This window comes from Pygocentrus nattereri, chromosome 19 (genome assembly GCF_015220715.1).
Source record: "Pygocentrus nattereri isolate fPygNat1 chromosome 19, fPygNat1.pri, whole genome shotgun sequence".
Lineage (NCBI taxonomy): Eukaryota > Metazoa > Chordata > Actinopteri > Characiformes > Serrasalmidae > Pygocentrus > Pygocentrus nattereri.
Genome location: NC_051229.1, coordinates 26,338,460 through 26,363,098, shown reverse-complemented (window position 1 = coordinate 26,363,098; position 24,639 = coordinate 26,338,460). Strand labels below are relative to the sequence as shown.

The 24,639-nt window shown below is 43.8% G+C and overlaps 1 protein-coding gene across 1 annotated transcript in view; it reads right to left on the bottom strand.

Moving 5' to 3' along the window:
• mms22l (MMS22-like, DNA repair protein) overlaps window positions 1-24,639 on the bottom strand; it is a 48,158-nt gene that overhangs the window by 4,775 nt on the left and 18,744 nt on the right. The window contains exons 14-20 of the mRNA XM_017685662.2: window positions 23,683-24,192; window positions 17,719-17,903; window positions 16,092-16,242; window positions 10,037-10,161; window positions 9,258-9,400; window positions 8,275-8,431; window positions 781-950 (exon numbers count right to left, since the gene is read on the bottom strand). Coding sequence (XP_017541151.2) covers window positions 781-950; window positions 8,275-8,431; window positions 9,258-9,400; window positions 10,037-10,161; window positions 16,092-16,242; window positions 17,719-17,903; window positions 23,683-24,192 — 1,441 coding nt within the window. The remainder of the gene's footprint in view (window positions 1-780; window positions 951-8,274; window positions 8,432-9,257; window positions 9,401-10,036; window positions 10,162-16,091; window positions 16,243-17,718; window positions 17,904-23,682; window positions 24,193-24,639) is intronic.

Genomic DNA, 24,639 nt, shown 5'->3' with positions numbered 1-24,639 from the left:
ATCAGCCCTGCCTGCAGTGCACCTCTGCTAGCTGCAACACACAGTGGGGTCTCATGACCTTCGCTTCAACAAAGCCAAGAAATTTGTTGCTTAAATGTTCCTTCTGTTGTTGTGCATGACTTCAGTGTTTACTAAGCTCCAGCAGGATCTGACATTTAGAGATGCAAGTGTACAGAAACAATGTTTGATGGTTTTTGCATGTTTACATATACAGACCACAGGTTTATCTATGCATTTTTGCACAATAAAAATAGCTTACATTTATTTAAGTTGTTGAATGTGATCTTCTTACAAATTCTATAATAATAAATACTAATTATATAAAGTAAATAAACAAAAATAGCTTTGACTTAAGCATCTGAAATGTTATGGTATACTGGTATATGCCATTCGGTCAAGCTTGATATGTCTTCTTAGTGTCAAAGAACACAGCTTATACCAAAATAAAATATTCAAAAAAAGTGCAACCTGCATAAATATCAGGACTTTTAAGCTAGTTAGGTTAAACAGACTTAGTATTGCTAGTCTGTACTGACCGATCCTCAAGGATTAGGTATCAGTATTGAAAGGGAAAAAGTGATATCCCTTAGTTTAGTGGCATCCCTAAGGTTTAGTCTATAAGCACTATATAATGCATACTGTATTATTCTAATTATTTCAATGGAACACAAAGAAAAAAAAAGCAAATTAAAAGTTTTGTTTTTTCAGAACTACACCACACACACACACAGCCCGCAAAAACATATTTCTTGTGATTTTATATAGAGCTCCGCCCATCACCTGCAGGTACAGCGGCAGAGTGTCCCGAAGGGCGGATAGCACCTGAGTGGGTGAGGCTTTGTCCTGCTGCAACAGCGAATGAGGCAAGAGCAGCACATCCACAATGCGCAGGAGAAGCGACTGTGCTTTAGTCGTGGCCAGCAGGGGGCTCCAATGCTTCACCACACAGCCTGAGAACAGTGTTAATTTCAGTCTTTAAAATGCACTATAAACTCCTATAGAAAAAGAAAGCCTGGTGTGATGCTTTTTATTGTTATACACTGATGAGCCAAAACATTATGACCACTCACAGATTACACAAATAACAATAACATATCGGAAACAGCAAAGTTTGTGAGGTGTTCCCAGTCAGCAAAGGTGTGTACCTACCGACAGTGGTCCAAGTTAAATTCAAATCGTCAACAAGGCATTGGGCGCCAAAGATTCAGCAATGCATGACAACAAAAGCTACCTTCTGGTCAGAATGGACAGAAAATGATTACAGCAGGATCTCCTTGGATCACCACCATACCGTGGTGGAGAGGTTTGCGTGCCTACACGATCCTAGGAGCTATGTTGTCAGGGGCGAAAGCTCCTGGTAGGGTCTCCCAAGGCAAACACATCCTAGGTGATGGGCCAGACAAAGGGTGATCCAAAAACCCCATATAATGAAAAAGAACAGGACCCAGTTTCCCTCGCCCAGATTAGGGTTACCGGGGCCTCACCCTGGTGCCAGGCCGGGGGGAGGGCCTCCTCGGCGAGCGCCTGGTGGCAGGGCCTTTACCCATGGGTCCCGGCCAGGTCCAGCCCGAAAGAGCTACATGGGACCACTCTCCCATGGACCCACCACCCGTGGGAGAGGCACTTATGGGGGTCCAGTAAAATATGGATCGGGTGGCGGCTGAAGGCAGGGGCCTTGGCGTTCCAATCCTCAGCTACTGAAACTGGCTCTCGGAACATGACCTCTCTGGCAGGGAAAGAGCCCAAGCTAGTGTATGAGGCTGCAAGATACCAACTATGTTATAGTTGGGCTCACCTCAACACATGGCAGGGGCTCTGGAACAGACTCTCTTGATATGGGGTTGGACTTTATTCCACTCTGGAGTTGTCCAGGGTGAGAGGCATCGGGCAGGAGTGGGCTTACTCATAGCTCCCCGGCTCAGCTCCTGTACGGTGGGGTTTTCTACGGTGGATAGGAGGGTTATTTCCCTGCATCTTTGGGTCGGGGAACAGGCTCTGACTGTTGTCTGTTCTTATGCACTGAACGGCAGTTCGGAGTACCCAGCCTTCTTGGAGACCCTGAAGTGGGCCCTGTTCCATGCCTCGGACATTGCACATTGTCGGTGCAGCGGATCGGAGCTGTGGCCACAAGGTCATAGGTGCCTGTTGTGGCAGCAATCCCCGAACCCATTGGTGGACATCTCGGGTAAAGGAAGCCGTCAAGCTGAAGAAAGAGTCCTATCGTGCCTGGTTGACTTGTGGAACTCTGGAGGCAAAAGATGGGTACCGAAGGGGAAAGCAGGCCGCGACTTCAGCGGTTGCTGAGGCAAAAACTCGGGTGTGGGATGTTAAGTCTATAATATAGACATGCATTGTTTTATTTATATTCACTTATATTGGTTATGCTATATATGTAGCTGTAAAAGATAGTACTGTAAAAAAAGATGCAGCAGTGTATGTGTTGTTCACCACTAACAACAATAGAAATAAAGTAGTTGCACTACAGCTTGTAAAGTTTGTCATTTTTGAGTAACATTGGTAGCAGAGGATGTTTAACTACAGAGTCCCGCCAACATTTGATGAAGGGAAGCCGTACGAAAGTTGGAAGAATGAAGTCGCTATTTGGACCAGAGTTACGGAACTGGAGAAAAGTAAGCAGGTGCTTGCTGTGGCTTTGGCGCTGCCAGGAAGAGCGAGGGAGACAGCGATGGAAATAGCGGTAGATGACTTGAATAAAGACACTGGCATGAGCACTTTACTTGCGAAACTCGACTTGATTCTTAGAGAAGAAAAAGACAGAACATATGAGGCATACTCAAGTTTTGATCAGATTATGAGAGACAATAATGCGTCTATGGCGGACTATATAATCGATTTTGAACAGCAGTACTCGCGGATGCCTAAATACAACATGGAACTTCCCGACACAGTATTAGCATTCAAGCTGCTAGATACAGCATGCTTGGATGTGAAAGACCGACAATTGGCTTTGACTGCATGTACAGAGTTAACTTTTGCGTCAATGAAGTCAGCACTGAAGAGGATTTTTGGAGGAAAGTCATCTGCAGTAACAGTGGGAATTAACCAGGCAACTGCATATGTAACAGAGCAAAGACGACAGAGGGGCAAGCCTTGGTCCCAAAATGATCAACAAAACTGGAATCTCACAGTGATAACGAAATCCTGGCAGTCTCAGAAAAAATTAGCTCAGCAGAAAAACAATCTTGATGAAGCTTCATAGACAGTTCGGACATGCTTCTACTGACAGACTGCAGGGGCTTCTGGCTAGCTCAGGCAATAAAGATACAGAATGTGGCATAATTCAAAGAATTGTTAATGAATGTGAAACATGTCAGAGATACAGTAGGACCAACCCAAGGCCAACAGTGGGACTAACTTTGGCATCTCAGTACAATGAAACTGTGGCAATGGATCTGCATGAACTGGAACCAGGCGTGTGGTATCTTCACATTATTGACCAGTTCACACGGTTTAGTGCAGGCAGCATTCTGATCACAAAGAAGTCCTCTGAAATAGTGAAACATTTCGTGCATGATTGGATTCGCGTGCATGGTCCACCTCAGAAACTGTTCAGTGACAATGGAGGAGAATTCAACAATGATGAAGTGAGAGATATGGCAGAAAACTTCAACATAGAAGTAAAGACAACAGCTGCATACAGTCCATGGAGCAATGGACTTTTGGAACGGCACAACCAAACACTTACTGTGATCATAATGAAAGTAAAGACAAGTAACGGTTGTGACTGGGATACTGCACTGGACTGGGCCCTTATGGCAAAGAACACCATGCAAAATGTCCATGGCTACAGTCCACATCAGTTGGTGTTTGGACAGAATCCTAATCTGCACACTGTGCTAACTGACCACCCTTCTGCTTTAGAGCGCACCACAAAAAGTGAATGGGTGGCAAACACATTTCTGCTCTACATGCGTATAGAAAGGCTTTTACTGAAGCAGAATGTTCAGAAGGAATACAGAGAGCACTGCGGAAACAGCTTCGTCACACAGATGGAAAATATGAAATGGGTGATAAAGTATACTATAATAGAGTGGACTGTCCAGAGTGGAAAGGACCAGGAGTTGTCATTGGGCAGGATGGTGCAGTGGTTTTTGTCAGACATGGAGGAAACGTGCAGGCAAAGCTACAGGAAAATACAAAAACTGGTATAATCTGCAGTTCATTGAACCCACTAATGTTGCAGACAGTACAGATTCAGTTGACATATCAAATTTTGTGTTTGAGGAGGTCAAAGAAGAGGGACAAAAGTGTATCTCTACCAGATGGGTATGCACTACCAAAGAAACACACAATGGATTAGTTCCTAAAGCACAGTTAGTGGCTAGAGGATTTGAGGTGTTGGACGTGTTTGAGCTTCAAAAGGATTCACCCACATGTGCATCAGAGTCACTTCGGCTGCTTTTGGCAGTTATTTGTCAAAGACAGTGGACACTTCAATCCATGGACATAAAATATGCATTTCTACCAGGAACAGAACTGGCACGTGACATTTCCATCAGGCCTCCCCCTGAGGCTGACTGTAAAGGAACATTATGGAAGCTCAAGAAGTGTGTGTATGGTCTAACAGATGCTTCATTGGACTGGTACAACAAAGTGAAGGAAATAGTGCTGAGAGCAGGAGGAAAAATGTCCAGAGTTGACCCAGCTGTTTTCTATTGGATGGATCAGGACTGCACTGTAATTGGGGTACTTGCCTGTCATGTAGATGACTTCATATGGGGGGGGGCTCACAAAGTTTTGCTTCCACTGTAATACCTCATCTCAGGCATATTTTCCAAGTTGGACGTGAGGAGCGTGATAACTTCTGTTATGTGGGAATAGACTTCGTGACTAATAACAAAAAAAAACACAAATACACCAGGACAACTACATCCAACACATGCAGCCCATACATATGGACCCTTCACGAGCTTTGGAACACGACTCCTCCCTCTCTGAGGAAGAGAAGGACCAACGGACCAACTCAGGTCAAAGATAGGCCAAATTCTCTGGGTAGCAAGACAGAGTAGGCCAGATGTCATGTTTGATGCTAGTCACTTGGCATCAAGCTTCAAAAGTGCAACTGTGCAGACAGTCCATGAAGCAAACAGAATAGTGTGCAATCTTAAGTCCAAGAAGGTAGTTCTAAACTTCCAACACTTAGGCAGAGACAGTGCTCTTAAATTGGTAGTGTTCAGCGATGCCTCATTTGGAAATCTTTTCAGATGGCGGCACTCAAGGAGGACATTTGATTGTTCTTATGGGAGAAGATGGAAAGTTCTCACCCCTTTTCTTGGCAGTCAAAGAGAGTCAAGAGGATTTGCTGGTGAAACACTGGCAATGTCTGATGGAATTGATAATGGCATTTTCTTGGCCACACTGTTCTCTGAACTAGCTCCGGGGGATGCTGAACATGCTCCACCCATAATGTGTGTGACAGATAATCATTCACTTACTGATGCACTGAAGTCCACAAAGTCAGTCACAGAGAAACGACTTCGCCTGGAGATAAGCAGCATCAAAGAACTTATACAAACACAGAAGGTTGAACGTGTGTTGTGGAACAGTACAAAAGAACAGCTTGCGGACTGTCTTACCAAAAAGGGGGCATCAGCTTATAAGCTACTTCAGGCCCTGAATGTAGGACAATGGAAACTGGATTTAAAAAAAAAAGAAAAAAAAGAAAACACAAACCTTTTGTAAGGACATAATACTGCTGTTCAGTGCCAATTGAAATAAAGTTATATTTGTGTTGTTTCGGTATACTCTGTTGTTTAAATGGGTAAAAGCAGTCTGTTCTATCTTAATATAGTTATTTTATTATTTTTTTTTTTTAAGAAGTGAGGGAGTTTGTTAAGTCTATAATATAGACATGCATTGTTTTATTTATATTCGCTTATATTGGTTATGCTATATATGTAGCTGTAAAGGTTAGTACCGTAAAAAAGCAGGACTTTTATTATGAAGGAAGAAAAAGAAAAGGGGGTTTTTAGAGCCGGAGCGGCTTTTTGAGTAACATGGGAGGAGTTTGGTGAGGCCATGGAGAAAGACTATCAACAGGCACCGAGAAGGTTCTGGCAAACCGTCAGGCGCCTCAGGAAAGGAAAGCAGTTCCCGACCAACACTGTATACAGTGGGGCTGGGGGGCTGCTGACTTCGACTGGGGACGTCATTGGACGGTGGAAGGAATACTTCAAGGATCTTCTCAATCCCACCAACAAGCCAGGGCTTGGAGATCCGAGCGAGGGTCTGTACATCACTCGGGGCGAGGTAGCCAAGGTGGTTGGAAAACTCTTTGGTGGCAGAGCACTGGGGGTGGATGAGATCCGCCTGGAATTCCTGAGGGCTCTGGATGTTGTAGGGCTGTCTTGGCTGATATGCCTCTGCAACATCACATGGACATCTGGGGCGGTCCCTCTGGAATGGCAGACCGGGGTGGTGGTCCCGCTTTTTAAGAAAGGAGACCGGAGGGTGTGTTCCAACTACCGGGGGATCACACTTCTCAGCCTACCGGTAAGGTCTATGCAGGGGTATTGGAGAAGAGAGTCCGACTGATCGTTGAATCTCAGCTACAAGAGGAACAACGCAGGTTTCGCCCATGTCGTGGAACACTGGACCAGCTTTTTATCCTCACCAGGGTCCTGGAGGGTGCGTGGGAGTTCGCCCAACCAGTCTACATGTGTTTTGTGGATTTGGAGAAGACATTTGACCGTGTCCCTCGGGGATCCTGTGGGGAGTGCTCCAGGAGTACGGTGTGAAGGGCTCATTGTTACGGGCCATTCAGTCCCTGTACAAACGGAGCAGAAGCTTGGTTTGTATAGCCGGGAGTGAGTCTGATTGGTTTCCGGTCCGGGTTGGACTCCGCCAAGGCTGTCCGTTGTCATCGATTCTGTTCATAAATTTTATGGACAGAATTTCTCGGAACAGCCAAGCGGCGGAGGGTGTCCAGTATGGTGGCCTCAGGATGACACGTCTGCCTTTTGCGGATGATGTGGTCCTGTTGGCGTCACCAGGCCTGGACCTCCAGCTCTCTCTGGACCAGTTTGCAGCAGAGTGTGAAGCCGCTGGGATGAAAATTAGCACCTCTAAATCTGAGACCATTGTCCTCAGTCAGAAAAGGGTGGAATGCTCCGTCCAGGTCGGGAGTGAATTCTTGCCCCAAGTGGAGGAGTTTAAATATCTTGGGATTTTGTTCACGAGTGAAGGAAAGATGGAGCGAGAGGTTGACAGGCGGATTGGTGCAGCGTCTGCAGTAATGCGGACCCTATACCGGTCCGTCATGGTGAAGAGAGAGCTGAGCTAGAAGGCGAAGCTGTCAATTTACCAGTCAATCTACATTCCAACTCTCACCTACGGTCATGAGCTTTAGATAGTGACCGAAAGAACGAGATCACAGATACAAGCGGCCGAAATGAGCTTTCTCTGCAGGGTCGCCGGGTTCTCCCTTAGAGATAGGGTGAGAAGATTGGCGATTCTGGAGAGGCTCGGAGTAGAGCCGTTGCTCCTCCACGTTGAGAGAAGCCAGTTGAGGTGGTTCGGGCATCTGGCAAGGATGGCATCTGGACGCCTAACTAGGGAGGTGTTCCATACATGTCCAACGGGGAGGAGACCCCAGGGAAGAGGCAGGACACATTGGAGGGATTATATCTTTCGATTATCTTGGGAACGTCTCGGTATCCTCCAGAAGAGCTGGAGGAGGTGGCGGGGGAGAGGGAGGCCTGGGCCTCTTTGCTTAGGCTGTTGGCTTAGGCTCCTGGACCTGGATATGTGGAACGGGATGAAGAGTTCAAGGCTTCCAAATTCCCCAGATCTAAATCTGATCGAGCACCTGTTGGAAGTCCAACCCACAGCAGCTCCACCTCGCAATATACAGCACTTAAAGGATCTGCTACTAACATCTTGGTGCCAGATACAGAAGAGCACTTTCAGAGGTCTGGTAGAGTCCAAGGGGACTCAGCAGGTCAGAGGTGTTTTGGCGGCACAAAGAGGACCAAGAGCATATTAGGCAGGTGGTCATAATGCATTGGCTCATCATTGTATATTACACTATTATGTAAATAGTTTCTCTTGTTACATTTGTCTATGAAGTGAAGAACTGTTATCCAGAGAAACTTTTCCTGAACTACTGTAAATCGAATTAATGTGAGATCAGAGATTTACCCCTTCATGCTAGCTGAAGTTTGCCGTGTGTGTGTGTGTGTGTGTGTGTGTGTGTGTGTGTGTGTGTGTGAGTGTGTGTGTGTGAGTGAGTGAGTGAGAGAGAGAGAGACGCACCCAGTGTCCAGTAAGTTAGCTGTAGGCCATCTGAGCTGCGGTTCAGTAGGTACGGTTTAATAAACTTCAGCACGTCACCCACATACTCCAGCGCTTTACACACCAGAGAGGAGCGTTCAGCTAGTAGCTGTAGCGTGGAGTACACACGACCTACAGACTAAAACACAACGCACACAGGCACAAACATTTTCACTGACAATCTCACGTGACTTCATTTTCAATGTATAACATTACATATTTGACTTCAATTATTGACAAACTAACAACTGCACCATTTCCTGTCACTATTAATCAAAATCACAATGGACAGATTAACTGATTATGGAAATGCACAGTTCAGAACTGCTGAGTCTAAAAAGAACATTATATTTTTTAGAACCTTTTTGCCAACTGTGTTTGTACACTGTGGAATTAGACCTCTGCATTTAACCCATTCATGCAGTGAAACTCCCACATACACGCACACTAGTGGGCAGTGAGAACACTTCCCCGGAGCAGTGGGCAGCCCTATCGACAGTGCCCGGGGAGCAATTGGGGGTTAGGTGCCTTGCTCAAGGGCACTTGAGTCATGAGACTGTCAGCCGAGGGGATCGTACCGGCAACCTTCCAATCACAGGGCTGGTTCCCTAACCTCCAGCCCATGACTGCCCCATATAGACTGCCCCAACTATAGTCTTGATTGAGAATTTGTATTGGATATCTTCTGTCCCTTCATCAGTGGTCAGCTTCTGAGCAAAGAATTGGACATTTTTGATTGGTGGACAACTTACAAACAAGCAGTGACTGTGTAAAAAGCCAAGCAACATAGCTGTGTGATGCACTCGTACCAGCGCCAACACGCAGGTTCCCTGACCTCCAGGCCACGACTACCCCGAACATTATTAAGTGATTTTAAGTAATGTTTTTAAGTAAACAACAAAGTTTTTACACATTCAATTAATGATTGCACCTCAGTATGTGTGTATTAGTGTGTGTGTTCTTACCTTGATAAATAGTGCCAGTGCAGGTTTAGGCTCCAATTTACTAGCAGTGGACTGTAAACTTGCTCTCTGCAACAGAGAATCTATTTCTGGAAGCCGGAGCACCAGCCTGGTTAACTCTGCTAACTGCTCATCCAGCACCTTACCTACAACACACATACCAGGAATCAGGAAATTCAACCCATAAAAATGTCAGAAACTTAACAGATTAATATAGAACATATTTGAGTAGTGAAATGTGTACAGATGGTTCTGATTGTGCCTTGGCCATGTTGTAAAGTCAAATCTATCTATTCTATTAAACAAAATGATAATGATGTGAGAAAATGATCAACATGCCAACATATCAAATCAGCTACAGAATTTAAGGTGTTGGGCCTTCCAGTGAAGGTTTGTAGAGATGAAACAACGACTTAGTCTGTTTGGTCCGTTCAGATGTTTGATTCTTTGTGTGTTCATATTTCAAACAAACTGTACCAGAATATGTTTGAAAAAAGGTCAAGACTGATCTCCTCAGAGGTTCTCAGTCAGTTTATCTGATGTGCACCAAGGTTCACATGGTAGCAGTCTCACTTACTCTAACACTTCACTAACAGGCCAACTGCACAAGGATTCGTCTTAATCAAGCCATAGTCATGTGTGAACATGCCCTAATCTACCACTAACTAATTATATAATTTCAACAACATATCAAAAAAGATGATAAACTTTAGACTTTGTAAGACAACTAAGGCCTTGTGTGCTTTTAGAGGCTTAATAGATGTCTTTTGCGGAAATTGTACCTGCCCTGCTGTTGTCTGAGCTTTTGTGTAGATGCTGCTGTAAAACACAGCGGAACCAAGCCCTCACACATAGCGCCTGTGCCGAACTGGATGCAGACCCAGAACCCATCCAGCCCACCAACTCACTGCAGTACCAGAGAGGAGAGCATAATTTAAAGCAACAGTTAAGTCACTTAACAAAACTTAAACAGCTTCCCAATCATCCTACACATTTTCCAACATCCACCACATTTGTTGTCTGAGGTTTGCTTCATTATTTTTACACAGGAGCTTCCATCACTTTTTAGCTACAGAAGTAAAGAAGTAAACTTCAGACACTATCAACTACATTTGAGGTGAAGAGGAAAACTGTAAATTAGTTTCTTAAACAGTCACACAGTGTAGACAGTCATTCAGCACCTCAAACATTTCGTTATAGCATAAGAAAATTAAATAGCGGAAGAAAGAAAGCAACCAAATTTATACATACACTACCGATCAGAAGTTTGGGGTCACCCAGACAATTTAGTTTTCCCATGAAAACTCATACTTTTATTTTTCAAATGAGTTGCAAAATGAATAGAAAATATAGTCCAGACATTGACAAGGTTTGAAATAATTTTTTTTTCATTTGAAATAATAATTTTCTCCTTGCTCTCCTTGAAAATTTGCTTTCATCAAAGAATGTTCCCTTTGCAGCAATTACAGCATTGCAGACCTTTGGCATTCTAGCTGTTAATTTGCTGAATTAATCAGGAGAAATGTCTCCCCATGCTTCCAGAAGCCCCTCCCACAAGTTGGATTAGCTTGATGGGCACTTTTTGCGTACCATACGGTCAAGCTGCTCCTACAACAGCTCAATGGGGTTGAGATCTGGTGACTGGGCTGGCCACTCCATTACAGATAGAATACCAGCTGCCTGCTTCTTCCCTAAATAGTTCATGCATAATTTGGAGGTGTGCTTTGGGTCATTGTCCTGTTGTAGGAAGAAATTGGCTCCAATCAAGCGCTGTCCACAGGGTATGACATGGCGTGGCAAAATGGAGTGACAGCCTTCCTTATTCAAAATCCCTTTGACCTTGTACAAATCTCCCACTTTACCAGCACAAAGCAACCCCAGACCATCACATTACCTCCACCATGCTTGACAGATGGCATCAGGCCATCATCTTCCAGCATCTTTTCAGTTGTTCTGTGTCTCACAAATGTTCTGTGTGATCCAAACACCTCAAACTTAGATTCGTCTGTCCATAACACTTTTTCCAATCTTCCTCTGTCCAATGTCTATGTTCTTTTGCCCATATTAATCTTTTGCTTTTATTAGCCAGTCTCAGATATGGCTTTTTCTTTACCACTCTGCCCTGAAGGCCAGCATCCTGGAGTCACCCCTTCACTGTAGAGGTTGACACTGGTGTTTGGCAGGTACTATTTAATGAAGCTGCCAGTTGAGGACCTTGTGAAGTGTCGGTTTCTCAAACTAGAGACTCTAAAGTACTTGTCTTGTCGCTTAGTTGTGCAGCGGGGCCTCCCACTTCTCTTTCTACTCTGGTTAGAGCATGTTTGTGCTCTCCTCTGAAGGGAGTAGTACACACCATTGTAGGACATCTTCAGTTTCTTGACAATTTCTCGCATGGAATGGCCTTCATTTCTAAGAACAAGAATAGACTGTCGAGTTTCACATGAAAGTTCTCTTTTTCTGGCCATTGTGAGAGTTTCATAGAACAAACAAATGTGATGCTCCAAATTCTCAACCAGCTCAAAGGAAGGTCAGTTTTATAGCTTCTCTAAATCAGCCAAACTGTTTTCAGCTGTGCTAACATACTTGAACAAGGGTTTTCAAGAGTTTTCTAAACCATTAGCCTTCTTACACAGTTAGCAAACACAATGTACCATTAAACCACTGGAGTGGTGGTTGTTGGAAATGGGCCTATATACACACTATATACATGTAGATATTGCATTAAAAACCAGACATTTGCAGCTAGAATAGTCATTTACCACACATTATATATATATATATATATATATATATATATATATATATATATATATATATATATATATATATATATATATATATATATATATATATATATATATATAGTGTGTGTGTGTGTGTGTGTGTGTGTGTGTGTGTGTGTGTATGTATGTGCGTATATACACACATACACAGTGGGGCAAAAAAAGTATTTAGTCAAGTTCTCCTACTTAGAAAGATGAGAGAGGTCTGTAATTTTCATCATAGGTAGACAACATGAGAAAAAAAAAAAATCCAGGAAATCACACTGTAGGATTTTTAAAGAATTTATTTGTAAATTATGGTGGAAAATAATAACGGGTCCTGACTGTTGTCTGTGCTTATGCACCAAACAGCAGTTCAGAGTACCCAGCCTTCTTAGAGTCCTTGGGAAGGGTGCTTGAAAGTGCTCCTCCTGGAGACTCTATTGTCCTACTGGGGGACTTCAACGCTCACGTGGGCAATGACAGTGAGACCTGGAGGGGTGTGATTGGGAGGAGTGGCCTCTCTGATCTGAACCCGAGTGGTGTTCAGTTTTTGGACTTCTGTGCAAACCACAGTTTGTCCATCACGAACACCATGTTTGAACAGAAGGATGTCCATAAGTGCACATGGCACCAGGACACCCTAGGCCGCAGTTCAATGATTGACTTTGTAGTCATGTCATTGGACTTGCGGCCATGTGTTTTGGACACTCGGGTAAAGAGAGGAGCTGAGCTGTCAACTGATCACCACCTGGTAGTGAGTTGGATCAGGTGGTGGGGGAAGATGCCGGTCAGACCAGGGAAGCCCAAACGTATAGGGAGGGTTTGCTGGGAACGTCTGGCAGAAGAACGTATCAGATTGATCTTGAACTCACACCTCCGTCAGAACTTTGACCAGATATCAGGGGAGGTGAGGGACATTGACTCAGAATTGGCCATGTTCCGCTCCTCCATTGTTGAAGCGGCCGACTGTAGCTGTGGTCGCAAGGTAGTTGGTGCCTGTCGGGGCGGTAATCCCCGAACTCTTTGGTGGACACCCCAGGTGAGCGATGCCGTCAAGCTGAAGAACGAGTCCTACCAGGCATGGTTGGTCTGTGGGACACCAGAGGCAGCTGGGAGGTATCGACAGACCAAGCAATCTGTGGCTTCAGTCGTCGCCAAGGCAAAAACCCATATATGGGAGGAGTTTGGTGAGGCCTTGGAAAGTGACTAAGTCGGCTCCGAAAAGATTCTGGCAAACCGTCAGGCGACTCAGAAGGGGAAAGCAGTGTGCCACTAGCACTGTATATAGTGGAGATGGTGTGCTGCTGACTTCGACTGAAGACGTCATTGGGCGGTGGAAGGAGTACTTTGAGGACCTTCTCAATCCCACCGACACGTTCTCCAGTGAGGAGGCTGAGTCTGGGGACATGGGAATAGGCTTGTCCATTACTGAGGCCGAAGTCGCTAAGGTAGTTAAGAAGCTCCTTGGTGGCAAGGCTCCAGGGGTGGATGAGATCCGCCCTGAGTTCCTCAAGGCTCTGGATGTTGTGGGGCTGTCTTGGCCGACACGCCTTTTCAACATTGCGTGGACATCGGGGGCGGTGCCACTGGATTGGCAGACTGGGGTGGTGGTGCCTCTTTTTAAAAAAGGGGACCGGAGGGTGTGTTCCAACTACAGGGGAATCACACTCCTCAGCCTCCCTGGCAAGGTCTATGCAGGGGTACTGGAGAAGAGAGTCCGGCTTATAGTCGAACCTCGGATCCAGGAGGAACAGTGCGGGTTCCGCCCTGGTTGTGGAACACTGGACCAACTCTTCACCCTCTCCAGGATTCTGGAGGGTTCATGGGAGTTTGCCCAACCAGTCCACATGTGCTTTGTGGATCTGGAGAAGGCATTCGACTGTGTTCCCCGGGGTATTCTGTGGGAGGTGCTTCGGGAGTACGGGGTACATGGCTCTTTGCTACGAGCCATTCAGGCCCTGTACAAACAAAGCAGGAGTTTGGTTCGCATGGCCGGCAGTAAGTCAGACTCGTTCCCAGTGAGAGTTGGACTCCGTCAGGGCTGCCCTTTGTCACCGATTCTATTCATCATTTTTATGGATAGAATTTCTAGGCGCAGTCAAGGGATGGAGGGTGTCCGGTTTGGTGACCTCAGGGTCACATCGCTGCTGTTTGCAGATGATGTGGTCCTATTGGGGACATCAGGCCGCGAACTTCAGCTTTCGCTGGATCGGTTTGCAGCTGAGTGTGAAGCGGCTGGGATGAGAATCAGTACCTCTAAATCCGAGACCATGGTTCTCAGGCGGAAAAGGGTGGAGAGCCCTCTCTGGGTCGGGGATAGGCTCTTGCCTCAAGTGGAGGAGTTCAAGTATCTCGGGGTCTTGTTCACGAGTGATGGTACAAGGGAGCGGGAGATTGACAGGCGGATTGGTGCTGGGTCAGCAGTGATGCGGGCTCTTTACCGGTCTGTTGTGGTAAAGAAAGAGCTGAGCCATAAGGCAAGGCTCTCGATTTACCGGTCGATCTACGTTCCCACCCTCACCTATGGTCATGAGCTTTGGGTAATGACCGAAAGAATAAGATCGCGAATACAAGCGGCCGAAATGAGTTTCCTCCGCAGGGTGTCTGGACTCTCCCTTAGAGATAGGGTGAGAAGTTCAGTCATCCGGGAGGGACTCGGAGTAGAGCCGCTGCTTCTTCACGTCGAGAGGAGCCAGCTGAGGTGGTTCGGGCATCTGGTTAGGATGCCTCCTGGACGCCTCCCTCGGGAGGTGTCACAGGCGAGTCCACCTGGGAGGAGACCCCGGGGAGCGCCTCGGAATCCCCCTTGGAGAGCTGGTGGAAGTGGCTGGGGAAAGGGAGGTCTGGGCTTCATTGCTTAGGATGCTGCCCCCGCGACCCGAAACCCGGAGAAGCGGAAGATAATGGATGGATGGATGGATGGATGGATGGATGGATGGATGGATGGATGGGTGGATGGGTGGATGGGTGGATGGGTGGAAAATAATTATTTGGTCACCCGCAAACAAGCAAGATTTCTGGCTCTCACAGATCTGTAACTTCTCCTTTAAGAAGCTATTCTGTCCTCCACTCGTTACCTGTATTAATGGCACCTGTTTGACCTCGTTATCTGTATAAAAGACACCTGTCCACAGCCTCAAACAGTCACACTCCAAACTCAACCACGGCCAATACTAAAGAGCTGTCGAAGGACACCAGGAAGAAAATTGTAGTCCTGCACCAGGCTGGGAAGAGTGACTCTACAATAGGCAAGCAGGTTGTTGTGAATAAATCAACTGTGGGAACAATTGTAAGAAAATGGAAGACATACAAGACCATTGATAATCTCCCTTGATCTGGGGTCCATGCAAGATCTCATCCCGTGGGGTCAAAATGATGAGTTGCATCCCAAGAACACCATACCTACTGTGAAGCATGGAGGTGGAAACATCATGCTTTGGAGCTGTTTTTATGCAAAGGGGACAGGACGACTCATCCGTGTTAAGGGAAGAATGAACGGGGCCATGTATCATGAGATTTTAAGCCAAAACCTCCTTCTATAAGTGATAGCATTGAAGATGGAACATGGCTGGGTCTTCCAGCTTGACAATGATCCCGCACACTGCTCGGGCAACGAAGGAGTGGCTCCGTAAAAAGCAATTCAAGGTCCTGGAGTGGCCTAGCCAGTCTCCAGACCTCAACCCCCTAGAAAATTTGTAGAATACTTTTTTGCCCCACTGTCTGTCTGTCTGTGTGTGTGTGTGTGTGTGTGTGTGTGTGTGTGTGTGTGTGTGTGTGTGTGTGTGTGTGTGTGTGTGTGTGTATATATATATATATATATATATATATATATATATATATATATATATATATATATATATATATATATATATACATATACACACACACACACACACACACACACAATCAAAAGTTTGGGGTCACTTAGTAATTTTCTTATTTTTGAAAGAAAAGCACATTTTCTTTCAATGAAGCTAACAGTAAATGAATCATAAATACACTCTATACACTTGCACTAAACAATGTAAAATTAGTCAATAAAAAGAGAAAAAGAACAAAGGGCTGTGAATACCCATTCTGCAGCAGGTGATTGAGGTATCTGGTCACCAGCAGGGGGCAGAGCATCTCATCCCAGCCAAAGCACTGTATTATGGCCTGAAGTGGGTGGGGCTGGAGGTCCTGCGGGGCGGAGCTAGGCATGTCCAGCGCTAACAGAGTGAAACCTGAAGAAAACAAAGACACAGGATTAGTAGTGTTGGAGTGTTTGATAATTCAGTGTATGATACTCAACACACACGGTAATGTTATCATGGACACTTGACTGCTGCTGCTGTTTAACCCGCTCCCAATACACGGTCACATTCTGATCAGGTGTACACATTCGCACTGTGGACAGTGATTCTACATTCTCTATGGAGAGGGAGTCAGTTATGAGCATTAAAGAAAAACTCCAGTGCGTTTCGATCTTAACTTTATCTACGGCACTGTCGATTACCTCAAACTAGACATGCAAACCCTAAAGCAATTAAAATTAAGATTACAATGGATTACTCAAACCACATCACATTTGGGAAGGTCAGAGATGGATCTTGATCGCATTTAACTTAACAGTATGCATTTTTGTTATCTGTATATAATTATGCCTGGGAAACAACGTGTTGATGTGCTGTTGAGGAAGTGTTTTGATTCAGATCTGTAGCTGATCTACTGAACTGGTCTTTGATCTCATCTGGATGCAATTTTAGTGAAATTAGTGAAATCATTGGAGTGTAGTGGGTAACACCTCTTCCTTCTACACTGTAGACTGGGGTTCAATCCCATGCTTGGACAAGCACCCTAGACTATACCAATAAGACTCCTTGGGCAAGACTCCTAACACCACCTTCGCCTACCTGTGTAAAATGATCAAACTAAGTCGCTCTGGATAAGTGTGTCTGCCAAATGGCGTAAATGAAAGGTGTAAATTAGGGTTAAAACAATCATTTTTATATGAAAACAGCAATTTGAAAGAGTGCAATTTTTAAATGTCAAAGAGCTGCAACTTTATAGCTTACAAAATCAGTGTTGCATCTTAATTTTAAGTATATTAAAAATAATAATAATATATAATAATATAAATATAATAATACAGAGCTGGTGAACTGTCTATATATAAGTTTGTCCAACCAAAAGCAACTAAAAACCCATGCTCCGTCACATCACAACCACAACTAACTGGCACAAAACATTCAGCTCTGGAGGCTCAAGCCAGGACTTTTAATTTAAAGTAAACAATTAAGATTTAAATTGCAGTTGAAATACTCAGGAAAAACGCAAGGTCTGTCACTGCTTGTGGAGGTTGGCTTACAATAGGACACACATGTTAAAATCCTCCTGAAAAGTGTCCCTGAACATGAGTATATTTAGCTGGTTGTAACATTTCTAAATGGGAACGTCTCACAGAACCAACTGCCTATGGGGTACCAATTAACTTTGCCAAAAGTTGAAAACATTGCCCAACTGAATGATGAACTGACCTATTCAAACAGGAACTGCTGTTTATTGGGAATTAATTCAAATCGTCATAAATTTTTTTTTAACCAACAGCATTGGTCAAACAGTTGTTTATTTGTCAACCTGATCTAGCAGACAGAGATGGAAGCGTTCCTTCATATTCATTCAGTTTGGGGTTCTTTGCCCTTCTTTCCCACTGCTCTGACCTGCGGCTGCGTCAGCCAGTTGTGGTGGAGGGGTCTGAGAAAGTCTGAGGCCGCGCAGGAACGGGAAGAAATGAGTCCACAGAGCAACGGCCACCACTAAGTGGCGCTCTTTAACCACGCTGGGAGGAGGAGCCCAACTGGGGAAGTCAGAGGAGCCGAGCTGATTAAAACGCTGCCGTACTCTCCTAGAGAGAGAGAGAGAGAGAGAGAGAGAGAGAGAGAGAGAGAGAGAGAGAGAGAGAGAGAGAGAGAGAGAGAGAGAGAGAGAGAGAGAGAGAGAGAGAGAGAGAGAGAGAAACAAAGAATGAGTGACAGAGACGGGTGAGGTAGGAAAAAGGGGGACAGAGAAGAGGCAGAAACAAAGAAAAAGTGACAGAGAGACAGATAGATAGAGATAGAGGGACAGATGGTTAGAGAGAAAGGAGGAGTAAGGAAGGGAATAAGCAAGAGAGACAGAGCAGAGGTAGAGAAAAAAAAAATTAAGACAAAAGGAAGAAAGTGGCAGAGAGTGATATTGGGACAGATGGTGAGAGAGGAAGATAGCAAGGTAAAGAAACAAAGAAAAGAAGGACAGAGCAGAGAGAGAAAGAGTGATGAGTGATAGAGTAAGCGACAGATAGAAGGACCAATGGAGAAAGAGAAAGAAGATGGGGAAAGAGAAAGAAGACAGGGCAAGTGAGAAAGTAAGAGAGAGGGAGAAAGAGAGACAATTAAAATGTATGAAAAATAACTTTAAACATTGCACTTTTACTGACCCTTTACATTCAACACTCAACATGCAGGCACAGACGTATATAGATTCACAAAATTCATTACTTGCTTTGATATAGTACAGTGAGGGCCGGGGGATTTGGGGGGGTGGGGGTTATGATGCTTTGAAGCGTGTTCAGTCTAAGCAGGCCCACCAACCTTTCAGACAAATCAGCAGACAATCCTAAATTAGCAGATATTTGTTGTTTGGCTGTTGTTGTTGTTGTTGTTTGTCCTTTGGACCAGTCTACTGAAGATACTTCACCTTGTTTTCTACTTAGCTCTTTTTTCTGCCTCATGGATGAGCTGTAATCGTATATTCAATTAAACCATGTATTTTAGATGTGAAGTACTTCATGGAGCTGGCTTGTAACTCACTTACTCATCCTCACTCACTCAAGTTTAACAAGACTATAAACAAGGAGGAGCTACTGACTAACTCCCCCCACTCACTGTTGGTAACGAACGATCCACAGCTACTGTTCTACAGCACTGAAATTGCAGAGGCTACTATAATGACCCAATTTACAAAAAAGTTGGGATGCTGTGCAAAATGTAAATAAAAACAAAATGTAATGATGTGCAGATTATATAAACCCTGTATTTCATTGAAACACATACAAAGACAACAAATTAAAATGTTGAAACTGTGAAATATATATATATATATATATATATATATATATAATTTTTAAAGTTGGGACAGAGTATGTTGACCACTGTGTTTCATCACACCTTTTAACAACACTCTGAGTGAGAACTGAGAAGAGCAACTGCTGTAGGTGTGAAAGTGACATGTTTTCCCATTCTTGCTTGAAAGAGGATTTCAGCTTCTCAATCGTTCAGGGGCTCATTTGTTGTATTTCTTACTTCATAACCATCCAAATGTTTTCAGTGGAGATGGTCAGGCCAGTTTAGCACCTGGACTCTTTCAATACGGAGCAATGCTGTTGTAAAACATGTAGAATGTGGTTTGGCACTGTCTTGCTGAAATAATCAAGGCCTTTCCTGAAAAAGACATTGTCTGGATGGCAGCAGATGTTGCCAAAACGTGTATATATCATTCAGAATTAATGGTGCCCTCACAGATGAGAATATCAGCCATGCCATGTGTACTAATGCCCCCTAAACAATCATGAATACTGGCTTTTGAACTGTGCACTGATGACAAGCTGAGTGGTCTTTAGCCTGGAGGACACAGTGTCCGTGATTTCCTAAAAGAATTTCAGATGTGGATTCGTTGGACCACAGGACACTTTTCCACTTCCCCTCAGTCCATTTTAAATGAGCTTAGGCCCAGAGAAGGTGGCAGCATTTCTGGATCCTGTTTATATTTGGTTTCGTCTTTGCATTTGAGTTTTAACTTGCATTTTTGGATGCAGTGATGAACTATTTTCACAGATAGTGGTTTTCAGAATTGTTTCTGAGCCCATGCAGTGATTTCCACTACAGAATCATGTCTGTTTTTAATGCAGTGTCGTCTGAGGGCCCAAAGATCACGGCCAGCAAATATAGTTTTTTTTGGCCTTGTCCCTTGCATACAGAGATTTATACAGATTCTCTGAGTCTTTTAATGTTATTATGTACCGCATATTATTAAAAGCAAAGTTCTTTTTTATTTTAGCTATTTCATGCTGAGAACATTATTCTTGAATTGTTGCACTATTTGATCATGTAGTCTTTCACAGATTGGTGAACCCCTCCACAGCTTTACTTATGAAAGACTCTGCTCTTTTAATACCCAGTCATATTACTGACCCGTTTCCAATTTGGTTTTTTGTGGCATTACACAACTTTGCCAGTCTTTTGTTGCCAACTTTGTCCCAAGTTTTTTTAACATGTTGTTGGTATCATATTCTAAATGGGCACATAGTTTTTCAAAAAACAATGAAATTTCTCAGTTTCAACATTTAATATGCTGTCTTCGAAATATCTTCAATGAAACGTAGGGTTTAAATGATTTGCACATCATTGCATTGGTTTTTATTTACATTTTGCACAGCGTCCCAAGTTTTTTAGAAATTGGGTTGTATAAACACCTGAAAACACAACACATAGTGCAGCGCTAATATAAATACATACACACACAGACTTACACACATCTGTGCTTTCCAGCGAGGTTATACCTAATCCACAGAGTGCAAGCCAATCAATTAGTGTGTGAATTCATTAGACTCGTTTCTGTGGGGGAACCTTTACATACACACTCACACTGCAACACCCCCCCCCTCTAAATCCCACCTTCACACACGCATACCATCTGAGATCCTCTTAATTCCTCCCTTGACAGAAACACATGAAATAAACCTCACAGCTCTGATAAGTATGCACACACACGCACACACACGCGTGCACACGTTGGCTCACCACTGCTGCTGAAAAAATCCTAGAGGAAACAGCAGTGTGCACTATGTAAAAGGCAATGCATAGTATGTAGTGTATAAAAGGCAGTGTGTAGTGTATAAAAGGCAGTGTGTAGTAGGCAGTGTGCAACGGGTAGGAGGCAGTGTGATAGAGTTAGAGACACAGATAGATAGATTCTTAACTGCTGACACTCATCTAATTACATATTCAATCATGTCGGACACATATGATCAATCAAGCGAAATTATATCTATGCAATAGAAAATATTTATTGAAGGATTTATAGTAAAAGTGAATCATTAAAAGTAAAGAAAATTTTCCTTGAATGTATCTTACAAGATTTACATGTCCATGTCTAAGGTAGATTCACGCACACGCATGCACATGCACAGACACATGCACACAGACATACAGAGACACACACAGAGAGAGACACAGTTACACATGGATCCACTGACTGACAGACAGACAGACACACATGCACACTGGGGAACAGGGCACGGGGGAAGAGCACAGTAGGAGAGAAACCTGATTAATCGATTACCAAGAACTCGATTAGTGGCTCGGCACACGGCGGGGGTCGCCACAGTGACAACTCGCTTACCTCACATGCACAGGATCGTGGGAGAGAATGCAATGAGTGGAATTAGAGTGTGATTGGCTCTTGGTCGGTGTCATGTGTGCGCGTTATTGGTCAGATTCAGTCGGCAGTCGTGTGTGTCCTGCAGGATAATTCAGCTAAAGCTTTCAGCAGCTTAATTTACACACCACTGTAATTACACATTAATTGTGTCAGTGAAAACGCATTAATCACTGAGATAGCGCCGAACGGCACAGAAATTAAGAGTAATTTGTGGGGATGGATGGATGGGTGGCAGTTTTCATAAACTGGGTCAGTATGTGTGTGTGAATCACACACTGTCCGGCAGTGTCTTATCAGTTATTAATGAGCTAATGAGCGGCCCCCAACACAAGCATGCTGGGAACAAGCACAGTGGAGAAGATTAACATTAGTGACGGCAGTTCACCTACGAGGGGACCGAGCTATGTCTCTATTAACACTTCCGGGAGGCAGTCTGAGCAAATGTGTGTAAAATATTGTAGGACAGTGAGATAGACCAAATTAAAATTTCAAGAACTTCACAAAGTAGTCATCCACAATGCATGCGCATGTTTATATACGTCTCATATGTACAGTACTGTGCAAAAGTCAGAGGGGGGGTCAAAACAGCTGTATATAAAATTCATATATAAGTCAGCAAGAAGCAGAACATATATTAGCTTTTAATTTTTCAAAAAAAATCTGCAGGGACATTTTTCCAAATTTCCAAAGTTCAGTCCTAGACGTTTGTTGCATTTGCTGCTTCTCACAATCAAAGTAATCCAAAACAAATCCAGTGACACAGAGGTGGTCAGTCCATTGTTCTGAGAATATCAGCAGCTTCTGTCTTTGATTTGCAAGTCTTTTCTGAGAAGCAGCTTTTTGACAGCCGCACATCCTCATCATATCGCTGGAAGGACAGTCACCTGCTTGATATGTACGATGTACAGTATGATACAGTACGGTGTGAAAGTTTTAGGCATCTAAGCAAATTTTTAAACCATTTACCTCAGCAGTGAGTTTATCACAATATACATTAGAATAAAGTCATATTCATAATTCAAATAAACATAAAAACTATAAAAAGTAACAAGCATTTCTTGGGTCCATATTTTTCCTTGACACCTTCACAGCCGCCACAGAGACTTGTTAATATCATCAATTACATCATGAGCAGAATTTACTGAAGCACCGATTGGTCAAACCAGTAGTCGGTTTTTAACTACATATAATACTGGGCTTCCTTGGAAGTGGTTAAATAAACACGCTAACATCCAGAAAATCACTATTTATTATATATTTATTTCATATTTTATATATATATATATATATATATATATATATATATATATATATATATATATATATATATATATATATATATATATAAATGTGTGTGCAAATATAGCAATAGCAAGTTAGTCATATGCAAAGGTTTGGGTAACGCTGGTCATATGACAAGTTTTGTTTTATCTAGGTGAAAATAAGTCATCACATCCTCTACAGAGGACATACTTATACTATATTTTATTTATAATTTCTTGAGAATGTACAGGATGAGGATCCCATAAAGAATTTATTCTTTTCAATAAATTATCCAATTTGATGGGGAGTTCTCAAATTTTCACATGTGACTGTACAGTATATGTAATACTTTTTTAAGCCTAAACGTAACATCAGGAATCAAAAATAAGCAAATTTTCCTCTTTCTGTTTTTAAGAATTAAAAAAATTTTAGCTTTCATATAAAGCCATTTTTACCTTTAAAATATATGAAAACAAATAAATTCAGATTCAGGTGCTCTCTGTGACCTGTGGACATGCGAGCAGTGTAAGATACACCATCATCCCTGCAGTGATCTCTCTCTCACACACACACACACACACACACACACACACACACACACACACACAGTGCAGAAACTCTACACAGCTTTCTGCTAGCACCTGTAGAATGTGACCCAGGGGCCACAGACTCCCACAGACACACACAGGAGCCTCCACATACACTCTCTCTAACAAACAAGCACTGAAACACACCCCTGTACTGCCACTATGGATAGAGAACTTATTCACAATCGAGCCATTGTCAATGTGAAAAAAAGCACAAGTTTCAGAGACCACCGGGGACACGAGGGACAAAACCAGCAGATTGTGTGACTGCAAGATCAACAGGCTTGAAACAGCAGCCCAGTCACAAGAGAGAAAACAGCAGAGGGTATGTGGCGGGCAGCAAGTGTATGTGCTTACCGTAGCTGTGTTAGTGCAGTCTGTAGAAAGCTCAGTGCTGTGTTTAGCTCAGCTGTTCGACATGCGGGCAGCAGCAGGCCAAACCCTTCCCCAAGCAGTGATTCTTCAGACTGGCACAGGGTGGCGCTGGTCTGCCACAGCTCTGCTGTTCCCTCCAGGTATGTCGACAGGGGATGCCAGAGCGCAGTCCGGCGAGCTGGCTCCGTCGTCTTCAGGTAGAACTCGCGGGCAGCGTCAGTGAAGGCGGAGGACAGTTTGGATGCCAATGGTGCCAGGTCTAGCCCATGCCCACCAAACAGCAGCAGCAGGGCCAGCTGCCCTCGCCACTGGAGGGCACAGAGGGTGGGTGGCACGGACCTAGGTACCAGCAAGCTAAGCAAGTCACATGCTCGTCCTGCCGCATCCTCCAGATCACCACAACGTGCCAACACCAGGAACAGCAGCAGGAAATTATGCAATCCCGACTCTGACAGCTCAGCCATGCGACGGGCATGGAACTTGGAGTAGATTCTAAAAAAGAGAATGTGAGAGAAAGAGGAGAAAATATTTAAAGAAGCTGGATCAGGACATTTGGTTTCTGCTGTTTGTTTCTATAGTTTTGCCCTGGAGCTATGACGATATTGTACCCATCAAGTAATGGAAACATACCTCACCAACTAAATAAAACACTGCTTCAATTCTTTTTTTTTTTTTGGATTACTCAATACTTGGGAGCTCCAGTGCAGTAGACTCTCTGTACATATACTTATTTTAAATGTATTTAGCAGTTAATATACATATGTTTACATATGCCCTACACTTTGAACTACATTGTATTATTTATTTTTCTTCTTTTCTCCCTGATCTACTCTGAGCCAATGCAACATAATTTCGTTCTAATGGCACTGTATGGTGTAAATTTGAATGACAAAGCCTGTCTAAGTCTAACATGCCTAAATCACCACACATTTGACTCAA